The following is a 20,306-nucleotide window of genomic DNA, read 5'->3' as shown; positions in this document are numbered from 1 at the left end:
AAATTTAAAAGATTACTTGAGTTTTTTTGTGACAATGTGTTAATGGTCTAATATTTTAAACTTTTTGTTAAATAAGAGAGTTCAAAGTGTTTAAGTGTCTTATGAGCAACTTAGCACAAATTCCACAAATGCATGCATATTTGATTAGTAAGAAGCAAATATGCAAAGTCTTTTTTGTGGATACTATTCATATGGATGTCATATCATTTTATGATATATTGTTTCCGTGGAAGTGTACATTTGGATGCTCATATAATTTAGACAAATTTATGATATAGATGTTTTTTCAGAAATAATATATTCATTTTCGATTTCATTCTGACTCGTGATCTCATAAAGTTTATTAAAGTTAGATCAGTTAAAAATAGGCATATAAGAAATCATTTTCGTATGTAATTTTTGAATTCTTTTCATCTAAATTTGATTTACGTCGTTGAGTATATTAGTATGGTAATCATAGTGGTTTTGTCACGACACTAATTTAAAAAAAGCTGCAGTAATTTCATAATTGATATATGAGACGGACCAAATTGTTAAAATAATAAAAAATAGCATTCAGATGCGCGTATAGAATTTATAAGCTGTGAATTAAATAAGTCATTATTACTTTTGATTTGGAATTAAATAAGAATAAAACTAAAAATACTATTTTATTTTTATTTTAGGATTTAATGGGTCTCACACTCAAATATAAATAATGACTTCAAAATTTTGATCCCCAACAGATTCAAGTCGTCTTTGTATTTCGTTGTCCATCGAAAGAGTTGTGATTTAGTCCTATTAGACATATAGAAGACTTTGATTAAAAAAAAAAAAACAAACTCTTTCGATCATACTCACACAAATTAAAATACACTTCAGCATTTAAATATTTATTTTTTAATAATTTAATATAAATGATATTAAAGTTTGAAGAATTCTAAGACTTTCCAGCCGTCGACGCCACATAATGGAGCATTCTTATGAAACATTATGGTTTACATCATATACCAAAGTGGTACCAGAAATAATAAAAAAATGAAAACAAAAATAAAAAAACAAATAAAAATAAATAAATAATTAATAAAAATTACTAAAATTTAAAAAAGATAAAAACTATTAATATAAAATTATAAAAAATAAATAAAAAATAATTAAAAATATTTTTTTTATAAAAATATTTGGTTATTTTTTTAAAATATTATAAATATTATAAAAAATTTATTCTTTTTAATAATTATAATATTAAATATCCTTCTTAATAATTAAATTTTTTTAAAAGCCCTTTAGATGACAATTATAAATCTAAATCGAGAATCTTCCGGATACTATTTTTTAAAGTTAAATCAACTAGAGAGATTTTATCTGTTCTTGATATTATCATAAAAATAAATAGAATGTCATTTATTAAAGTTCTAATCACGTTTTTCATGATGAATTATTAGAAATATTGATGTAACAGAAAATAATATTAAATTTATATGTTTCATACGTGTACAAATAAATAAGGTACAAAGTGCTCAAATAACAATCCTCAATAAAAATATATTGACGTACTTATCATTACTAATCAATATTGCTTTGTCAAGATTCAAGTAGTGCATATTATACATCCCAATCATTGAAAGTAGACAAAATTTTCTAATCAATGATCTTAGCTCTGTTTAAGAGTAGCAATATCACCAGATTGAGAAGAGGAGTTTGTGGGTCAAATTTTGTCACAACTACACAGGGAAGGCAACAAGTTTGCAGAAAGGATAGCAAAGGAGAGTGCCAAAGCATTTCCTAGATTTCACTCTTGATTTTCTGCCATTAATACTGCACTGAAGCTGAGAGTCTAACTTTAAACTAAAACCAATTTGGGTGACAGATATTATATACATGTCATATTTGGATTCAAGCCTTCCATATAAATCAATAAGAACATTAATTTAGGGGAAGACAAGCTGATACAACAAACAAAACTACATACAAATATTTTTCATGTCCTATGCATCCGTTCAAACTATAAACAAATAGTTAATTTTAACAGCAGCAGCAACCTCAAACCTTTTAAGCAGCCTTTTGGCATACAACAAAACTCGCTGGATCAATCGTAATGCTCTTCGTGCAATTATCAGTCTTATAAATCCCAACTAGTCTATCGGCCAATTCAAACATATTATTCCTGAGGCTGCAGGAAGAAAACACAATGTTTGGATTAGTCAAATGCATATCTGAGAATGATACTAGCACAGGTATGAACATATTCTAGAACTATCACTGCCAAACGTACCTAATGATCACGAACTGAGCATCCTTGGTCCTATCCTTTACATAATGCCCAACAATAGATACATTCTTGAAGTCTGCGAAATCATATAACAATACGGGATTCAGTACACCGCAAAACGACATAGGACTTGGAATCAAAAGAGATTTTGCTTTTATAAAAATTAGCATTTACCCAGGGCAGCATCAATTTCATCCATTACATAGAGGGGGGTGGGCTTGTAATGATGAAGGGCAAATACAAGTGCCAATGAGCTAAGAGTCTGCAAAATGGCGATAAAAAAATCTAGATCAACTTTAACAGGAAAAAGATTCGTATCCATGAACAATATTATGACAACTAACATGGAAATTAAACAAGTTATTATAATTTAATAAGAAAATTTTTTAATTGAAAATATTAATTACAGCTCACAAGCGAACGGTTCAAGTTCAACTGATTAGTTTGGCTTTTAGAACATTGTAATGAAGGTACTTTTGTTAATGATTACTAGGATTAAACCAATAGTCACCGAGAACATAGAATACTTGCTTAAACAAAATGATTTTTCTTTACATAAATTGAGGCCAAATAGAAAAGGAAAAGACAGCAAAAAGAGAGAGAACCTTTTCTCCACCCGATAGATTAGCAATATTTTTCCAGCTTTTCTTTGGCGGTCTAACACTGAACACAACACCTTCAGAAAAAGGATCCAAAGAATCCACCAGCTCAAGTTCTGCATCACCTCCTAGTGTAATCATCTGGTACATTTCCTTTAACTTTAAAGATATGGCATTAAATCCTTCCATAAACTCATCTAATCTGAAAGAACACATTCAGGTAATATTTTTGTCAAAGCAACACTCATCAATTAAATTAAACCAACCACCAAGTCCAATTAAGTCAGGTACCTAATCTACTTGGGCCATATTATATATAAATTAGATCATGGTAACAAAAAAAATATGCACACCTCTTCTTTCTCCACTCATCATATTGCTTCTTTATATCATCCCGCTCCTGGGTGACTGCATTAAGTTCTTCAACTCGCTCATTGTACAGTTGTACCTTCTTCCGGTACCTTACAGTCAAAAAGAAAATTCATTAGGAAACATCAAAATGAAAGATAACTAGGATAACAAATTTTAAAAACTTATACTCTGCAATTGAATCAAGATTTGGATTCATCTCCTTCAACTGTGCTTCAAGCAATCCAACCATTTCAAGGGCCTTTTTAAGGTCACAAGCCGCATTAAGATTATCATCAGCCAATGTAGCCTGTAGCTTTTCGGGATCTACTAAATCAACTTGGATTCTGCAACAATTGTACAATCTTATAAGAATGTCAAGATGAAAGATACCCAAATTCGAATAGCTAATGACTTACTGCTCAAGATGCTTGCTAATAGTAGTTTGCAACTCATCAAGTCTTTTCTTGTAACCCTTCCCCCTCATTTCCAATTCTTTGCATGCTTTCTTCATATCTTTTAGTTTGAAATCAGCATCAACCTAAAAATTATTTACTGCCATGAGAAAACTTCGAATATTAAGTAACCTTGAAAAGATACTAGAGGTACCTCAGATGCCCGCAATACATCCACCGCTTTTTTCATCTTTTCGTACTCTGCCTTTGCTTCATCCAAGACAACCTTATGTTTGTACATCAGCTGCATAGGGGAAAAAATCAAATACAACACAATAACAACCAAAACTTATATACATTTAGAAAAACATATATAAAAAGCACTACGATTTAATGGATATCACTGTCCACGCACAAGTTTTACATAATATAGTGCAAGACAAGAAAACAAACCTCTTCTATTTTCTTATAACTTTCTTGAGCACCAAATGCTTTCTGTTCAATTTCTTTAAACTTGGACTTCAACTTTTCTTTTTCTCCAGTAAGGCGTTCTACCTCCTTCTTTGACTCCTCAATTCCCTTAATCAACTTTTTCATCATCTTTTGTCCCGTCTCTATTTGTACCTTGTGGCGGTTAATCTCTGATTGGTTCTTATCGATATCCTGCCAATAGGAACCATTAGTAGACACAAAATCAAATCAACTGAACAGTTCTGGGTATACAAGTTGCTTACAGACTGAATTTTCTGGACCTTTGACTTCTGAGATTTTAGTTTCTCCCCACCAGCATTTTCTATATTTTTCTGTAGCTCTGCAGCCTGAAGAGAAAATTGAGCCAACCATGTTAAGTTAATTAAAGGCATAAGGTTTATTCAACATCCTAGGTAACCCTCACTTATAACGAAATCACCAACCTTTCTCTTTAGTTGTTTAGACCCATCAATAAGTCTGTTAACCTCCCTTTCTTCTGCAGAAATAATCTTCTTCAACTCTTCCAGTCTATCAAGCTCATCTTGCTGCGGATTTGATGCAGCCTCAAGGGAATCAAGTTGCTTTTCAATGTATTTATGTTGTGATGTCAAACTATCAACCTGCAGAATGATGGTAGAAAAGCATAAAACCTCAAGGCCCTACACCAACAACTCCAAGAAAAGTATCTTTTCAGATTCAGAACTATGGATTACCTCCTTCTGGCTTTTAGCCAACTCCATTTCCAAAGAACCAATAGCTTTTTCAGAGGCTTGATATCGTCTCACAGCATCTGCTATTCTTTCGCGAATGTCATTCAATTTATTAGCTAATCCAGATAACTCCTTTTCAGCATTTGCAACCGCTTCTGTAGACACACTGGTAGCTCGAATAGATGTCCCCATCTTCCCCCCACGGGGTTTACTTCCCCCACCACTCATTGTTCCTGATTTTTCAAAAAGTGCACCATCAAGAGTAACGACTCGTCGAAACTCATGGTTGCCACCGTATGCTATACGTGTTGCCTAAAATTTTCAAGAGGGAAAATACTTAAATGCTACCTTCACTGATATGAAAAAATGTTGATTATATTGTCCAAAGTTTCTATATTTTATTCGGCAAATTTGTATTACAGTAAGCCCTTATTAACATAAAAAGCCAAGTTTTCTGCTAGAGAAGTGTAATTGACCTGGTCTAGATCCTTAGCAACAACCGTATTTCTCAGGGCAGCAAAGAAAGCAAGCTTCATTCTTTCATCATGTACTTTTACTAAATCAAAAAGGCGCGGGACCCCCTCTGGGGTGCTAACTTTCTTTTTTAACATTGGAAGAAGGTCAACTTGCTTCTCCTGATTACATAAAGAAAAAAATTGTCAGTCATAATTATCAAATTAACTTCACTTCCATGTGCTATCAATATACCAAAATAATACACACATCATTCATAACAGTGTGTATACAGAACTCAACGTTAAGAAGCTGTCATGCTTTCAATCCCTTACGTGGTGTAAGCGCATGGCCATTAGATTCTTCAAAACACATAAAAGGCTTTCAACTACATTAAAACCTCCAAAGATGAAGTTGGACTACACAAAAATCACACGCTATCTAATTGAAGTACATAAATGGCTATAGTACAATGGCTTTTGCCAAAAACAGGAATGGTTTAATAATAAGTTCCAGTTGAACCAGTTCAGAATCCAAAGAACAAGATGACTGAATACGTCAATCAAATGTCTCCTTCAACAACGGAATCTTCACACTTAAAACAAAGTACTTGAAATATTAATTTTAGTATTTAATGGAGATGCTAATATATAATCAGCAGAAACTCTTAAAGGAACTAGAAGCTGAGACTGGAAATGTACAAACCTAAAACCAGCATCTAGGCAATGAGTCCACTCAAGTTTATACAAATCCAAGGGAGGCTATGGTAAAACAAATCTATTCATGCTATCCTAAACATTAAGAATGATCATTCAAAGACGTAATGATAGTTAAAAATTACCAATATCATGAACGTAGCAACACCAAGATTCTCTCGACGAAGCAGCTCAACACATGCTTGAGCTGCATTTGTTGTTTCCACTACAATATAATCAAGACCAGCACACGCTGTTGATACTGCAATATCATACTTTGCTGCAATCATGGAAGACAAAGAAGTAAAAATATTGGCATACTGGGCATACAAACAAAACATAGAGTGGTATCGAAATCACCATTCACCAGATTGCAGGGTAGAAAAAAGAAAATAAAATTTCATGATCAAGTATCATTCTAATAATAAACCACAGTATCAACATATAGAAAAATGGAACAATGTAAACTAACAAAAATAAACTTAGAATAGGGTAACTATGCTATTAACTTTCTTGCCAACTCCTTGGCCATGGATCAAGGCTTACGCCGAAGGCCATCTAACAATAGGATATAATGCTGAAAATAGTGCTTCTGTGAATTGATGTCATACTGGGAGAAATCATGAGATGGATTTTAGGTCTGATGTTGATTCTTTTTCTGCTCTATACCTTAAGGTCAAATATTGAATACAGCAAATACATAGATGCAGTAAGGAGAGGATTAACTGGATAAAATGGTTTTATATAGGCATTAGAGGAGCAAGTTTGGCCCCTGTTGAATCTTACACTAACAGTCAATATCAGAACATAAAGCTACATCACTTTTTAAAGTGATCATATAACTTTTAAACACTTAACAGTTTATAATCCTGACTATCCATGTATGGTTATGCAGTCCAGATTATGATTAATTATGTATGGATGAGTTTAGGAGAACAGAATTCACCTCTTCCATGAGTGACACTATCAAGTAAGAACCAAATGATCAGTTGGATGAAGATAAAGTCTAGTTTCTAACCAGTGGTTTAGCATTTCCACAATACTAATGCCTCAAACAAGAAGCATAATCATTGAGTTTTGATTACATAAAAAGATATATCTTTTCTTGAAAAACTCATAAAATAACTACAAAATTTAAAACATGAAATTAAATACAAGCAGTATCATCCAAAACAGGTTTCCAACAGTTAAACATAAAAAAAATGCATATTTGGAAAACTCATGAAGCTTAAAAACAGCTTTATAAAAACCTCACCATCAATAGCCCCTAAATCACCCATGCGTCCATATATTCCCTCTATTTTCTTGGTTTCCTTAGCTTTCAAGATTTCCTTTAGAACTGATCCCTGACTTTTCTCAGAATCCATTACAGACTTCAGCTCTGCAACCTTTTGTCTGGCAGCTTGCTCTAGAGGTATCAACGCATCTTGTTCTTTAATACATTCCTGGGAGAAGACCACTCCGATAAATGCATGCTTAGGGGTAACATTTTCAAAGAGCAAGAATAATAAATAAAGATAAAAGATCCTCACTTCTTCCACTTGGTGTGCTTCCACTGCGTCACGCTTTCTCTTTTCTATATCACCCATAATTTGAGAAATGCTGGCAGTTTTTGATTCAATTGTTTCTGATATGATTTTCATCTGACTTTGAGCTTCCTTAAAAGCTTTATGAGAAGCTTCATGCTGAAAAAATATTCAAAATAACTTTCATCCTAAATTCTATTAGAGGAAGATTTGAACAGTTCTAGTTTTGCCAACATGAGTATGGCAGCAGGTAACAAAGCACAAAAAAAAAAAAAAACATAACTGCCTCCTATTATGAAAAAATATACTGATATGATTATATTGTTGTGTCACAAGAGACACGACATTAATCCTATTTATAAAAAAAGAGAAATCCTAACCAAATAAAGAAATAATATTAGAATAATAGTATATATAAAAAACTAACCCTAGTAGATATCCATTGATATTCTAAGACATAATGGAGATAAACTAAAGTATTTTCTTCATTTCTGTGAACAATGAAATATGTCATTCTTACCTTTTCATTTAGAAGCTTAGTCTCAGTAGATGCAACATCAAGTTTCCCCTTGTGCTCGATCAAATCTTTTTCCCATGGTTCAAGCTCGGCACGAATTTTAGCAAGCTCAGAGCGGAACTTCTCAGTTTCAACTGTTTATCAATAAGAAACAATCAATTTAAAAGTCGAACCAAAGGGAAAATAGATGCTAGTATTCTAGTAACTAGGTCAAGGCCCACAAATATGCACATAGAATATCAGCTCCTTTGAAGAAGCAAACAAGGTTACACCTTTGGAGCAATCAATTATCTCTTCTAAGATCTTCTCCTCATCAAGCAACAATTGTTGCAGTTTTGGGATATTGTCCTCAAGTTTTGGTATCAGATCCATTGAGTTCTCACCCTCCTTTACAAGGGAGTCATGTTTTGAAGAATCCTGAAATAAGAATGAATGGATGAGGTGTATTATTTAGGAATACTTTCAGCTAACATATAGTTATAAAGTACAAACTATGGCGAATTCCCCTCACTTTTTCAACTTTATCCTCCAGCTTCTTTATTTTCTGGCTCACATGCTTGAAATCTTCCTGAAACTTGACATCTTGTCTCTCAAATTCTTTGAACTCCTCCTTGCACTTCCTCATATCACTATCTAGCTCCTGCACAATGGAAATCAAGAAACATTTTACTAGGTTACTGCATGATGAGCTATACATTGAGCATAAAATGCCCTTAAAGCAAACAGATATCAACTCCTAGACCCATGTCCTGCAAACCTCTTGTCTTTTTAAATGCTTGTTGTGCTTGGCTTCTATCTCCTCCAAAGTTTGTTTGCTCTCTTGGATTTTATCCCTAGAGTAAGATATCACCAAGTTCTTCATGAGACAGGCATAACAATGCATTGGCTGTGACAAAATTACCAATTTAGATCAAAATTTACCTTTCTGCCTTGAGACTTTCTTCTAGGCTAGAAATTATCTCATGTTTCTCATCCATTTTTGCACCAGTATCATCAAGGGCCAACTTTGTAGCTTTCTCTTGCCATTTCAGCAAAGATAACTCCTTCAGCATGTATGCTTCAGCTTCATTTTTCACATCCTGTTACAAAGGAACTCTTAGGTGTCTGTCAAATGTAAAATGTTGCCCCAAAAAGATTAAATTAAAAAAAAACCACAAATATACATGCCTCCAAGCCATCTCTTTCTTTCTCAGAAAGCTTAACCATTTGAACCACTCCAGATCGTTTCTCGTTCAGAGTTTCTAATCTTTATCAACAACCAAAGATTGCAGAAATTAGGAATTCCATGTTAAACTTGAAACTTAATTAGTTTTCAAAATCACCAAAAAAATATGAAGTTATCCTACAGACAGAAGTAGTACACAGAAAGAACTGTTACTTGTTACAATAAATGAACCATTATGTTTAATTATAGCTAATCAAAGGAAATTCAATCAGGCAAAAAGAACAACAAATATAGATATTTAAAAAGAAAAATGCGTTCTTAATCTTTTTGTATTGAAATGGATAAAAGGTGCTCACTGTTTATACGACTCATCAATCTTTTCAACATATTTGTTTGTTCCAATGATGTCTTCCAGATATTCTAAAAAACCTTCATCGTGAGGTCCTTGAGCTTTTGGTTTCATAAGTGATATCTGCTCAACTTCACCCTAAAAGAAACAGATCAAATATGAAGACGTATAAGACCTCATAAAAAAAAAACATAAAATCATAAAAAACATCATGCAACAGATGCAAACCTGAAGGATTAGAAATCTATTATTGTCAAGGTCAACACCTTTTCCTTTAAGCTTCTTGGTAACTTCAGTGAAGTTACTGGTCCTGTCATTAATATAATACTTCGAGGAGTTATCACGGAAAGCAACCCTGGTAATCACAAAATCACTTCCAGGAACAGCCTCATACGTTCCATCATCCTGCAAGTTGCAACAAGTGATAACTAGTTCTATTTTAAGCAAAGACAGGATGGATGTGATGAAAAAGAGACGAAAAAAAGGGGAAAAAAAAAAGAAAACACGCACACACAGAGCACTCTGAAAAGTAGCCAGTCAGTGTATCATGATGGTAAACTGAAAATTAGCTCTAGAGCATACCGCAAGGAACCATTCAAAAATAAGAAATATGAGAACCAAATTAAGCAAGAAAAAGTACAGGACTATTGTGTATCAGTTAGTATCTCAGCCTTTGGAAACAGAACCAGCACCAGAATTCAATTGGCAATTTTTTCCAACTTCTGCACAAATCACTATTTGAGACTAAAAATTATATTGAAAAATAACTCAAAAGGATTTTACTAAGCGTATTAAAATGAATTGAAATTCAATTTCCATTCTACTATCCATGCCAACATGATATGGTGTGCATATTGAAATCCAAACACACTAATCTTCTGAGTGAGAGGGCTTACTTTAGCTTAAATTGTAGTGGGGAAAAAATCCCCTCAAAAACTCCAGCAATAATATATTTTTTTATCATTCATTGTTTTAAACACAAGATAAACTAATCCAATGACTAACTTAGCATATTAAATATAATAAATATGAATATAAATATATCTAGCATAAGAGAATTTTACCAAATCAACAATCTCCTGGAAATGAACAGAAACCCCTGCACTGTCCAAATTCTGGTGATTGGTTGAATTATGAATAAGCTCAGATACTTTGTTCAAACGCATCTGCAAGCACAACGACCAAGACAAAATAATAATAAAATTTAAAAAAAAAAAACAAAGGACAAAAGAAGGAAATTGAGTTAATCAGCACAAACAAAAACACTCGGGAAAACAATCCAGAAATATCACCTGCTTCGCTCGCTTCCCAAAGACGAACAGCATTGCGTCAATGACGTTGCTCTTCCCGCTCCCGTTGGGTCCAACCACCGCCGTGAAGCTCTTAGCTCCAAAACAAACCGTTTAGCAGAGTAGCACACTCAATTTTCAGAGCAACCGAAGTAACTAAAATCAAAAGCAAGGGGAAAAAGAAAAGGAAAAACCCTAACCTTGTGGAAAGGACCAACGCGTTGTTCTCCAGCGTAGGACTTGAAGTTCCGCATCACCATTTCCTTGATGAAGAGCCTCGGCCGAATCGACCCTCCCGCCGCCGGTGACTCGTCGTGCTGCTCCATTATGCTCAGTCCGAGTCAACTCGGAAGCGCTTTCCGAGTTCTTGATCTCCGAAATTGTCTGAAAATGAAAAAGATTTTGGAGCCTCTGGCTATTTGGGATTTTCAAAATTTGTTGGCAGAATTGGCGCGGAAATGAATGTTGTTGGGCTATTCAAATTTTTAATGGGCCTTATTGATGGGCCTTTTGATGATTAGCCTTGTCCACCATCCCAAAGAAAAAGTTAAAACGCATTGTAAGTAACCAACTTGGTTGGTCAAGTGGTTAGCTCACTCGTTTGTTTAAGTAAGTGTTGGGATTCGAATCCCGCCTTCTGACCACAACCAACTTTTGGTTTAGACGTATCCTTAGACAAATAGTTGATTTGACATCTAAATTTTAATATTTATAATATTTTTGTAGGTGAAAACTAAAGTATAGTTAATTTCACGTAAAGTTAATAATCGAGAGCAGTTAAATTTAAAAATTTTATATTTTTTATTTTAAATTAAAAAAATTAAAATACAAATATTAAATTTTAGATATTTTTCATTATATAAACTTTGACATTATGTCCAAACTTCTAAAGTGTACTTCAAACTTCAAAGTTTCAACCCTTGATTACATTAGAAATAAGTTCGAATTATTCAACAATATTTCATAGATTGAATAATTATAACTAATATTATTATTTATTAATAATTGATTAATTTTACTATTTTTATATACAAATTTATTTGAAGAATAACTAAAAAGTCTAAAAATATTCCGATTAAAAGCTATAACTCAGGACATAGGGTTGTAATTTGTCAAAAAAATGAATTAACTTGTTTGGCTAACAATTTCCAACAAGAAAAAAAAAATACAAAGCACTAGAGAAGTTCCGTAAACAACCTACATCAACATTCAACACCATATTAACCTCTCTTTGAAAAGCAGAAAAAAGTGATAGTATATTTGGATGGAGTATTTAACAAAGAAACTGTATTTTTTTTTTAGACTCTCTTAAATTTTTAAGGACAACATATTGTGTTTGGATATTAATTTAAAGCATCTTAAATTTCAATAATTTGTTTAAAAAAAAATAATTACTGAAAATAGAATATTTCAAATTTCACCTATAAATAATAAAAATTTTCAATATTTTCCTCAATCTATCAGTCTTCAAAATATGTTCATATATATTAGAAAGTAAATGATAAATAGGTTTCTAACTTCTTATCTCGAAGATAAATAAATCATCTATTAATAAAAAATACAAAAATATCAATCACTTTTTAAAATATGAGATATCTAAATTTTTTAAAGAGATCGATTTGTTTTTATATATTTTAAGCAGAAGGACTTAAATATCTCATATTTTAAAAAGTCATTGATCTTTTTTATAATTTTAATTAGTCAGAGAACTATGTATTTTCGAATTAAAATATTAGAAATTGATTTATTTTTAATTAATATTTAAAATTAATAAACAAAATATTTTTTAAAAAATAATTATAACATTCAATTTTTTAATTTATTAAAATTTTCTAAAACTTAACAACAATGAGTAGCATGCAAATAAAGGAGCCCACAGATAAAGGCACATCCTCAATTAATACACCGACCCTAATACACCAACACATTATATAAAATAATACATGAGAGCCATAGAAGTATAGAACCAAGAAAAGCAAATGGCATCATCTATTTAGTTAGACCATAAAGAAGGAAACAGAAGTAAATAAATTAAAATTATTGCATCATATTTTTTAAAAATAAAAACTAATAAAAAAATCTGACGATCTAATTATCTTGGAATCAAGATAATTAAACACATACACATAAAATTACAAATCCAATATTAAATATTCATTTCTTATTTTTAACGATTTTTTTTTCAGAATTATTGTTTACAAGGTTTTCAATTTTTAATTTCTCTCTGTTTAATTAACTAATTAATCAAGGGCATTTTGGTCCTCCTTCCTTGGTCTTCCAGTTGTTGTAGCAGGGGCAGACAGCTTTGTTCCCATAATACCCCGGGGGAACACAGAGGCACTTGTTACAGCACTTCTGACAAAAAAACATGCACGGCTTGTGGTATTGGGTCCTACTGCACCTTGTTGAACATTTTGATGGGCATTCTGGTCATATCACATATTTCAACACAGGTTAACTAAATGCTTCTTGCCAACAAGTATTCTTAGTAACTCTTATTAAGGTCATTCGATATATAAAAAAAATTAAAGATTTTATAATAATAGTTGTATTAAAAATTTGAATCAACTTTAAATTTGTTAATATTGCAATAAGATTTTTTATGTTAATAAATTTAAGAATCGTTTTTCATGTAATTATTGGCTGAATTTGTTAAGGTAATTGTTAAGGTGTTTAAAATAAAAATATCTCTTTTAAAAATTCAAAATTTTAAAAGATTAATAATATATAAACGTCTTTTAAGCTAGTATTCGTTGTGAGACATTGAGACAGAGATTGAGAGACTGGATTTTAGTATTATATTTGTTGGTTTAGAAACTGTTATTAAAGTTTTTGTCTCTGTTCCTAAAATTTTAGTATTTTAGTAGGCTAAAATTTTTAGAGATAGAAACTAAAACTTTAATAACATTTTATACCTAAAATACCTTCATTTTAATTAATTAATTTCAATTTTACCTTTTGTACAGATTAAATTAGAATTTTTTTTTATTCTTATTTCAATCTTTGTCTCTATCTCTCAATCTCAATCTTTTCGTCAATACCTCTCCACCAAACACTACCATTCATAAACTCAAAAGATGCAACTTTAACGGCAAACTAGACGGTAATCAGTCCAATAATATTTTTATAAAAGAGATAATGTAAACAAATTTTTTTTTGTTGGCTATGATATTTCATAATCTGATAGATTAAAAATTAATTATTATAAATTAAAATTTTATTTAAGAATTTGTTGTTGACTAATAAATTATTGTAAGCACAAATAAAATTCGAACTTTAAATATATGTTTAAGTGGATAAATGAATTGACTACTTAACCAACTCAAATTAATTATGTAAATAAATTATTTAAAAATATTTTTGAATAAATTTTGATTCTTTTTTTTACAAAAAATAACATTTCATTAAAAAAACGGTCATAAGTTATAGATAACAAAAAGAAATGGATCTCAATCAAAAAACAAATAGATATTCTATGCGTTAAGCATTAATGATGTAATTAATAAAACAAAGAAAAACATTACTTACGGTAGCTCTTGAGACTGCCAGGTCCATATTTCCTCTGAGAAAAACCACATTTGAGAAGCAGATCGAAGTCAGAAATCATTTGGCATTATTAATTATTAATTATATTCAAAATAGTTGAAAGGGAGAAAAAGAAAAAAAAAATATTGGGTACATGTTATTTGCTCTGTTTATTTATTTATTTTGATATATTTTTCTCGACATACATTATGATGTGTTGAGACATTTTTCTTAAAAGAAAAAAAATGCATCTCATTTGGTTGCGTAAAAAATACACACTGTTTATTGATTATCTATTAGGAGTAAAAATAAGTCTATAATCCAATTAAAAAATACTCATTAAAAAGTAGAATTTACTATAAATAAGATAATAATAATAGAGTCAGGAGGCATTCAATTAGTAATGAATATATTCCTTTTTAAAAAGATTTTAATGAAATTATCTATCTTTCTTGATTTTTCCTAATTTTTTTCTAGTTAATTAACTTTCTTCTATTATACTTTTTTTCTCCTTACACTCTCGTCTATAATTTTCAATTCCAAACAAGAGAAAAGGAACCATTTTTGTGTTTCTATTCCTCAAAACACAAACATTGCCTTAGGTAGATATAAAAAGAATAAAAATAAAATTAAAATTAAATTAAAATGTATGTATCATGACAAACTAGTTACTCTTTTTTTATTTTTTCGGTTTGCACCAAAATACCTGTCATGTGAAATAACTAGTTACTCTTTTTTTTCTAGTTCCTCAAAGTCTAATAACTAATTCTTTAAGTAGTATTGTTGAGATATAGAGTGAACGGTGAAACTCAAGTGTAGTTAACTTCATGTGAAATTGATAGTTTTGAGTCGTTAATAATTTGATAGATTTGACTAAATTATCATCTAACGACTTTAAACTATCAACTTCACATTAATTTAACTGCATCTGAATTTTTACCTAAATAAACAACATCTTCATATAAATAAGTTTCATTCTCATCTTCCAAAAAATAAACACAGACTCTCATTCTTCTGTACCAACTTGTATTAGTAGCTACCCCTGTCTTAATTCTTGGGTTTTTGACCACCCCACCAAGAGAGATAGAAACAATGCATGTGTGGAAGAGAGAGAAGAGACATTTGGTTATACATTACATACCTGGTCATTGTAATGGTGTCCTCCATGCCCATGAGATGCCATAACCTTAAAAATCAAACAAGAACATGTTAGAGAGAATCCATTGTGTTTTCTACTTTCAATCAAAAGACTACCATAATAATTCACAACTAGTTACCACAGTTTGAAGCATGGAAATGGCAATGAGGGCCAAGATCAAAACAGCAAGGAACTTAGACTTGGCCATTGTTACCCCCTCTCTTAGATCTCCCCTACACTTAGCCAAATTTTGCTTATATTATAAATGAAAGAACCAAAAGGCACTATAAAGAGATAGAGAGAGAGGGGGCAGTGATGAGTTATTATGATGGTGGTATATATGACATAAAGAGAGTGTGGGGGCTTTTATAGAACTTTAGGTGGGGGTATCATTCCATATTATTAGGTGCCAGATTTATTTCTGGCTCATCCAAACATTAAAAAAAAAAAATACAACTCATCCATCACACTTTTTATGCAAAATCACACTAAGTTCGTGTGACAAATTTGTTAATTTGAGTTATAGGAATATTTACTGAATTGATTCAATTTTTTATGCCCAATTGGAAAAGGAAAAAAATCATACCAAATGTAGTTTGTTGTACAAATACACAAACTGTGTGTCTAGTAACCATTCTCTTTACTTGGTGATCAGAAGTCAAAGTTCAAGTTGTGTTCACATTCTCTTTTTGAATTGGGTCATAAAGCATATCAGATCATCAGCAATTTCAATTTATTTTGATTGAGTGTGAATATTGTAGAATATGTCAATGATACCAAGAATTGAACATACGAGACATGTGCATGCATTAATGCTTCACAAGACGGTGACGCAAAGCATATTTAAAAGATGCCATCGCACGGTCCGTAATACGGATTATTATCCAAACCTATTCTTCAATATATTAATAATAAGCGACTAACAAATTAAATATGGCCAAAATGGCTAATTAGTAACTAATTATGAGTATGCTAGTGAATTGATTCTTTTATTCAATATTAACTAAGATAAATATTAAATAGTCATCAGAATTTATTATTTTTAGTTATCAGTTAATGATCAATAATATTTAAAATTATAAGATAAAATATGTTGTTGAATTACTAGACTAAAAAAAATAAACTAAAAATATTTAATTTAATTGATGGCTAAATGCTAATTAAAAATAATAAATTCTGATAGCTTTCTAATATTTTTCATTAACCAATTTTGTTAAAAATATTTTATTTATCGTAAATTTTATATTCTAAATAAAAAATGTTAAATTTTAAATTATAAATTTTAAAATAAAAATAACTAATATCAAATTATTGACTAATTAAAAATCGGTTTCTTATATTTTTTATTAATTATATTGCTGTTATTGAGAATTACCTAGTTACTGGATGCGTTTTGGATTATATATAATATTATAATATGTAATATATAATATATTCATGTAATGAAACTACAACAAAAATGCTATTTAGCGGCGGTTCCTGGAGCCGTTTGCGACAGTTTTGAATCGCCGTAAAATATTTCGCGGCAGTTTCGTGAAACGCCGGAAGATAGGGCGCGGTAAAACGGATAGCGACGGTTTTAGTCCACCGCTGGAGTAACCGCCGCAAAATGCAATTTGGGTTTGGCGGCGGTTATTAACAAAATTGCAATTGTCCAATTTGCAGCGGTTACAAACCGCCGCTAAATGTCGAACAGGAAAAAAACATATTATAGTTTTGCGGCGGTTTCAAAACCGTAACCAAATTCAAATTTTCCATTAAAATTTTAGATTTTCTATTATTTTGTCTATTTGACAAATAATATTTTTTAAACTTTAATTTTTTTTACGTTTTAACTAATTAAAACAAATTGCAACCAAGTAAAACAGCTCAATTAACATAACAAACCAAATTAAACGAATGCAAACATAACATATATAACAAAATTATCGTAACATCATCCAAAATAAATTAAGAATGCTCAAGTCGAATAAAATAAGCATAACGTACTAAACCTACTTAAACGTAAAAGTATCCAAGACCATTAATTGAAATTCAAATTTTTGTTGCGGATCGTGATTGCTAGATGAAGATGGCCATGCGCATGACGAGTCCGGTGTACCGCCCACAAAAGCCAGCTCTTCAGCAATCTCAACTGGCAAATTGCCTCCTAACTGTTGGACTACATATCCCAAGACCTTATGTATTGACTGTCTCTTTGCCCGCTCTTCTTCTAGCTTAGCCGTCAATTCTGCAATTATCCTCTTATCCTCTGTATTGGACTCTGCATTGGACTCGTTTTCCACAACACTTATATGGATTAGGATAATTATTTATTGATTACTATATTAAAAAAAGGAAAATTAGAATTAAAATTAACAAAAAGGGGGCTAATAATAATAAAAGCCGAACCTACGAGTTATAGAAAGGTAGCTTTGTTGAAATGAAGAAGCAGCAGAAAGAAAGTACTCATGACTCACTCATAACCAAAGGTAGCTTTGTTGAAATTAAGAAGTGTCAAGTATGATCAGTCTGCACGGTGAGGTCCTCCACACTCAGATCATGGTATAGACCATACACAAATTCACAAACATTGAATAAATTGATGCAGTTAATTTCTGTTTTGCATCACTGGATTCTATACAAGCACAGTGATATTTTACTATATATATAACTATATACAAAAATAGGTGAAATCATATGATCAATCCACTTTATAGGATCAGTTTTATTGTTCAAAGAAATAGGAACTAGAATTAGATATGTTGTCCCGTTAGGGTATTTCATGAACAAGATGAACAATGATGGTATCACAATCTCGCCATACCATATGCAACCACACATAATCGCCCTACAAAGCATGGCAGTCAATAATACAAAGGGTCCCAATAATTAAAGATTTTGCAAAGAAATAGACAACCTGACATGGAATATCAATAAAAATTGCTAACTAACAATATTAAAAAAAAGTCCACAAACTGTGTGTAAATTCTGGTGCAAAAAAATTACTAACTGAATATGGACCGGCATCTACTTCAAATTTTGACTTTTTGCTTAATTTTTTTTCATTATATTTAATATCCATTTTAAAATAGTTCATAACAGTTTAAATGAAAAGCACAACAAATCACCATTTTTAAAATATATATATATATATATATATACTAATAAAAAAATAGAGGAAACTTTCTCACACAAAGGAGCCAACTTTCACAATTTGGGTTTCGGAAAGACCTTTGTTAAAAAAGTTAGACCCTTTTGTTTTCCTTCAGAAAGCTAAAACCCTTTTCTCATGAATATAGAGTGAAGAAGAAGATGAAAATGACGAAGAAGAAGCTTACCTAATAAACGAGCTCCAACCACGCAAACAACGAAACAAGGTTTCTCATTAATCTTCTTTCATAATAATGCAGACATCTAGCTGGAAGAATGAAAAAAAAAGGGAAAAATAATTTTAAAAAGGAACAAAAAATGAACCACCAGTATTTATTATATCAAAAACAAAAGAATTAATTATATGAAGATGTGTTGAACATCCCACTCATTTGAGTGTTAGTATTTAATAAGCACGAAAGTGTTGGCTCACTTGTGGAAAGACAATCTTATGTTTAACCAGCAACGAAAAAAAGTCTCGAAGAGAAAGGGAACTGAACTCACGTAACTGGTTTGAAATGGAGAAGTCTCTCACCTGCTGAGAATGACGTGCAACTGATGGGAGAGTTTCAGATATATAGAAATTTTGGGGTGTATGGATAAAACAGAAAACGAGGAGAAATAGGATGAGATCACAACAACATTTGACAATCAAATTTAACGTTAATCAATTCAAATAGTTTGTTAGAATATTTTCAAATCATTTTTAAATTTCTGTTATGCAATGTACCTGTTCCTTTATTGTTGCACCAAATCTGTTATTAAGTTACCATATTAACTTAAACAAGTTAACTATTGTATCTTTAAAAAAGTAAAATGAACCACCTGCATAATTTAAATAGATTTAAACGGTTAGGATAATATAAAAATAGAGAATATTGGTTTAATTTCAAAAGTTTGTTGAAATAATCAGTTATAAAAATATGTGATTCTCAAATGTTATAAACATGCTTATTCAATTAAATAAATTTCACTGATGAGTAATACAATCAATTTACACAAGTTCAGCACAAATTATTTCTGAAGCCAAATTCACCTATCTGGTTCTCCTCTATTTGGGTTTCTCTGTAAATATTTTTATATATGCTACTTTGAACTGTTTCACATTAAATTGTTTTCATTTCTCACGATGAACCTCGGTTTCTATTTTTCAGTTTGTTGAAGTCCTTAATTTTCACACTAAAAGCCAATTATATGGACCTTCAACTAGGTAAGTAACATTATTTTTCTGTGTCTCATGTATGTTCTATTTGAAACCTTTTTTTATACTTTTCCTAAACTCAGTCTAAATCAAAACAAACGCCCCTTCAAAAAATAGATCTTTAACCGAAAAAAGTATATCAATAACAAAACCTGTTCACAATAGCATATAAAAATTAACAAAATTCACAAAGTCTAATACAATTCATGATCAGTACCTTAACCCAGCAGCTCATATAATATTATCAACAATAAATTAAGAGAACAAATCAAGCAAAACGTCAATATAAAAAAGGCAATATCAGTAGAATTAATTCAATATGAACAGACTGAATTGAAATAAAAATTCAAAACATTAATATCTCAAAATTCAACAGAATCATCAATAATACATCATATGCATGTTCATAATAAATTTGAAATTTCAGAGGGATAGAGTCAGAAAAATAGAATCAGGGAGTGTTAGAGACTGATATTTGAGACCTGAGAGGGTTGAAGGCTTGAAGCAGAGAAGAAGAGACTTGAAACTTGAGATCTGAGACC

The 20,306-nt window shown here is 31.0% G+C and overlaps 2 protein-coding genes across 2 annotated transcripts; both read right to left on the bottom strand.

Annotated features, from left to right (window-relative positions):
* Positions 1-1,513: 1,513 nt before the first annotated feature.
* LOC112716394 (structural maintenance of chromosomes protein 4) lies at positions 1,514-11,181 on the bottom strand. Its single transcript, XM_025768302.3, has 27 exons — positions 10,969-11,181; positions 10,772-10,861; positions 10,544-10,645; positions 9,708-9,884; positions 9,487-9,617; positions 9,133-9,211; positions 8,887-9,044; positions 8,723-8,798; positions 8,477-8,605; positions 8,238-8,382; positions 7,969-8,099; positions 7,455-7,607; positions 7,178-7,367; positions 6,069-6,202; positions 5,251-5,409; positions 4,778-5,086; positions 4,508-4,684; positions 4,328-4,411; positions 4,047-4,256; positions 3,808-3,897; positions 3,618-3,739; positions 3,390-3,545; positions 3,204-3,311; positions 2,857-3,052; positions 2,426-2,513; positions 2,255-2,327; positions 1,514-2,152 (listed from the first exon to the last, which is right to left on the bottom strand). Exons 1-27 carry the CDS (start codon positions 11,092-11,094, stop codon positions 2,032-2,034), a joined length of 3,714 nt encoding a protein of 1,237 aa, XP_025624087.1. The 5' UTR covers positions 11,095-11,181; the 3' UTR covers positions 1,514-2,031.
* A 1,550-nt stretch (positions 11,182-12,731) lies between these two features.
* On the bottom strand, positions 12,732-15,773 carry LOC112716395 (gibberellin-regulated protein 4). The gene is made up of 4 exons (XM_025768303.3): positions 15,571-15,773; positions 15,435-15,479; positions 14,297-14,330; positions 12,732-13,194 (listed from the first exon to the last, which is right to left on the bottom strand). The coding sequence occupies exons 1-4, from the start codon at positions 15,637-15,639 to the stop codon at positions 13,013-13,015; spliced, it is 330 nt and encodes a 109-aa protein (XP_025624088.1). The 5' UTR covers positions 15,640-15,773; the 3' UTR covers positions 12,732-13,012.
* Positions 15,774-20,306: the final 4,533 nt, after the last annotated feature.

This window comes from Arachis hypogaea, chromosome 10 (assembly GCF_003086295.3).
Source record: "Arachis hypogaea cultivar Tifrunner chromosome 10, arahy.Tifrunner.gnm2.J5K5, whole genome shotgun sequence".
Classification (NCBI taxonomy): Eukaryota; Viridiplantae; Streptophyta; class Magnoliopsida; order Fabales; family Fabaceae; genus Arachis; species Arachis hypogaea.
Note: the sequence above shows the minus strand (reverse complement) of the source record. Positions and strands in the feature narration are given on the sequence as shown.

Coding starts and splice junctions, on each gene's coding strand:
- LOC112716394 (XM_025768302.3), bottom strand. CDS start 11,094: ATGGAGCAGCACGACGAGTCACCGGCGGCGGGAGGGTCGATTCGGCCG. Junction 7,608..7,968: donor CTAAGCTTCTAAATGAAAAG/GTAAGAATGACA, acceptor ATATTTTTTCAG/CATGAAGCTTCTCATAAAGC. Junction 7,368..7,454: donor AAGCACACCAAGTGGAAGAA/GTGAGGATCTTT, acceptor GTCTTCTCCCAG/GAATGTATTAAAGAACAAGA.
- LOC112716395 (XM_025768303.3), bottom strand. CDS start 15,639: ATGGCCAAGTCTAAGTTCCTTGCTGTTTTGATCTTGGCCCTCATTGCC. Junction 15,480..15,570: donor TTTCCATGCTTCAAACTGTG/GTAACTAGTTGT, acceptor TTGATTTTTAAG/GTTATGGCATCTCATGGGCA. Junction 13,195..14,296: donor TGGCAGTCTCAAGAGCTACC/GTAAGTAATGTT, acceptor TGATATGACCAG/AATGCCCATCAAAATGTTCA.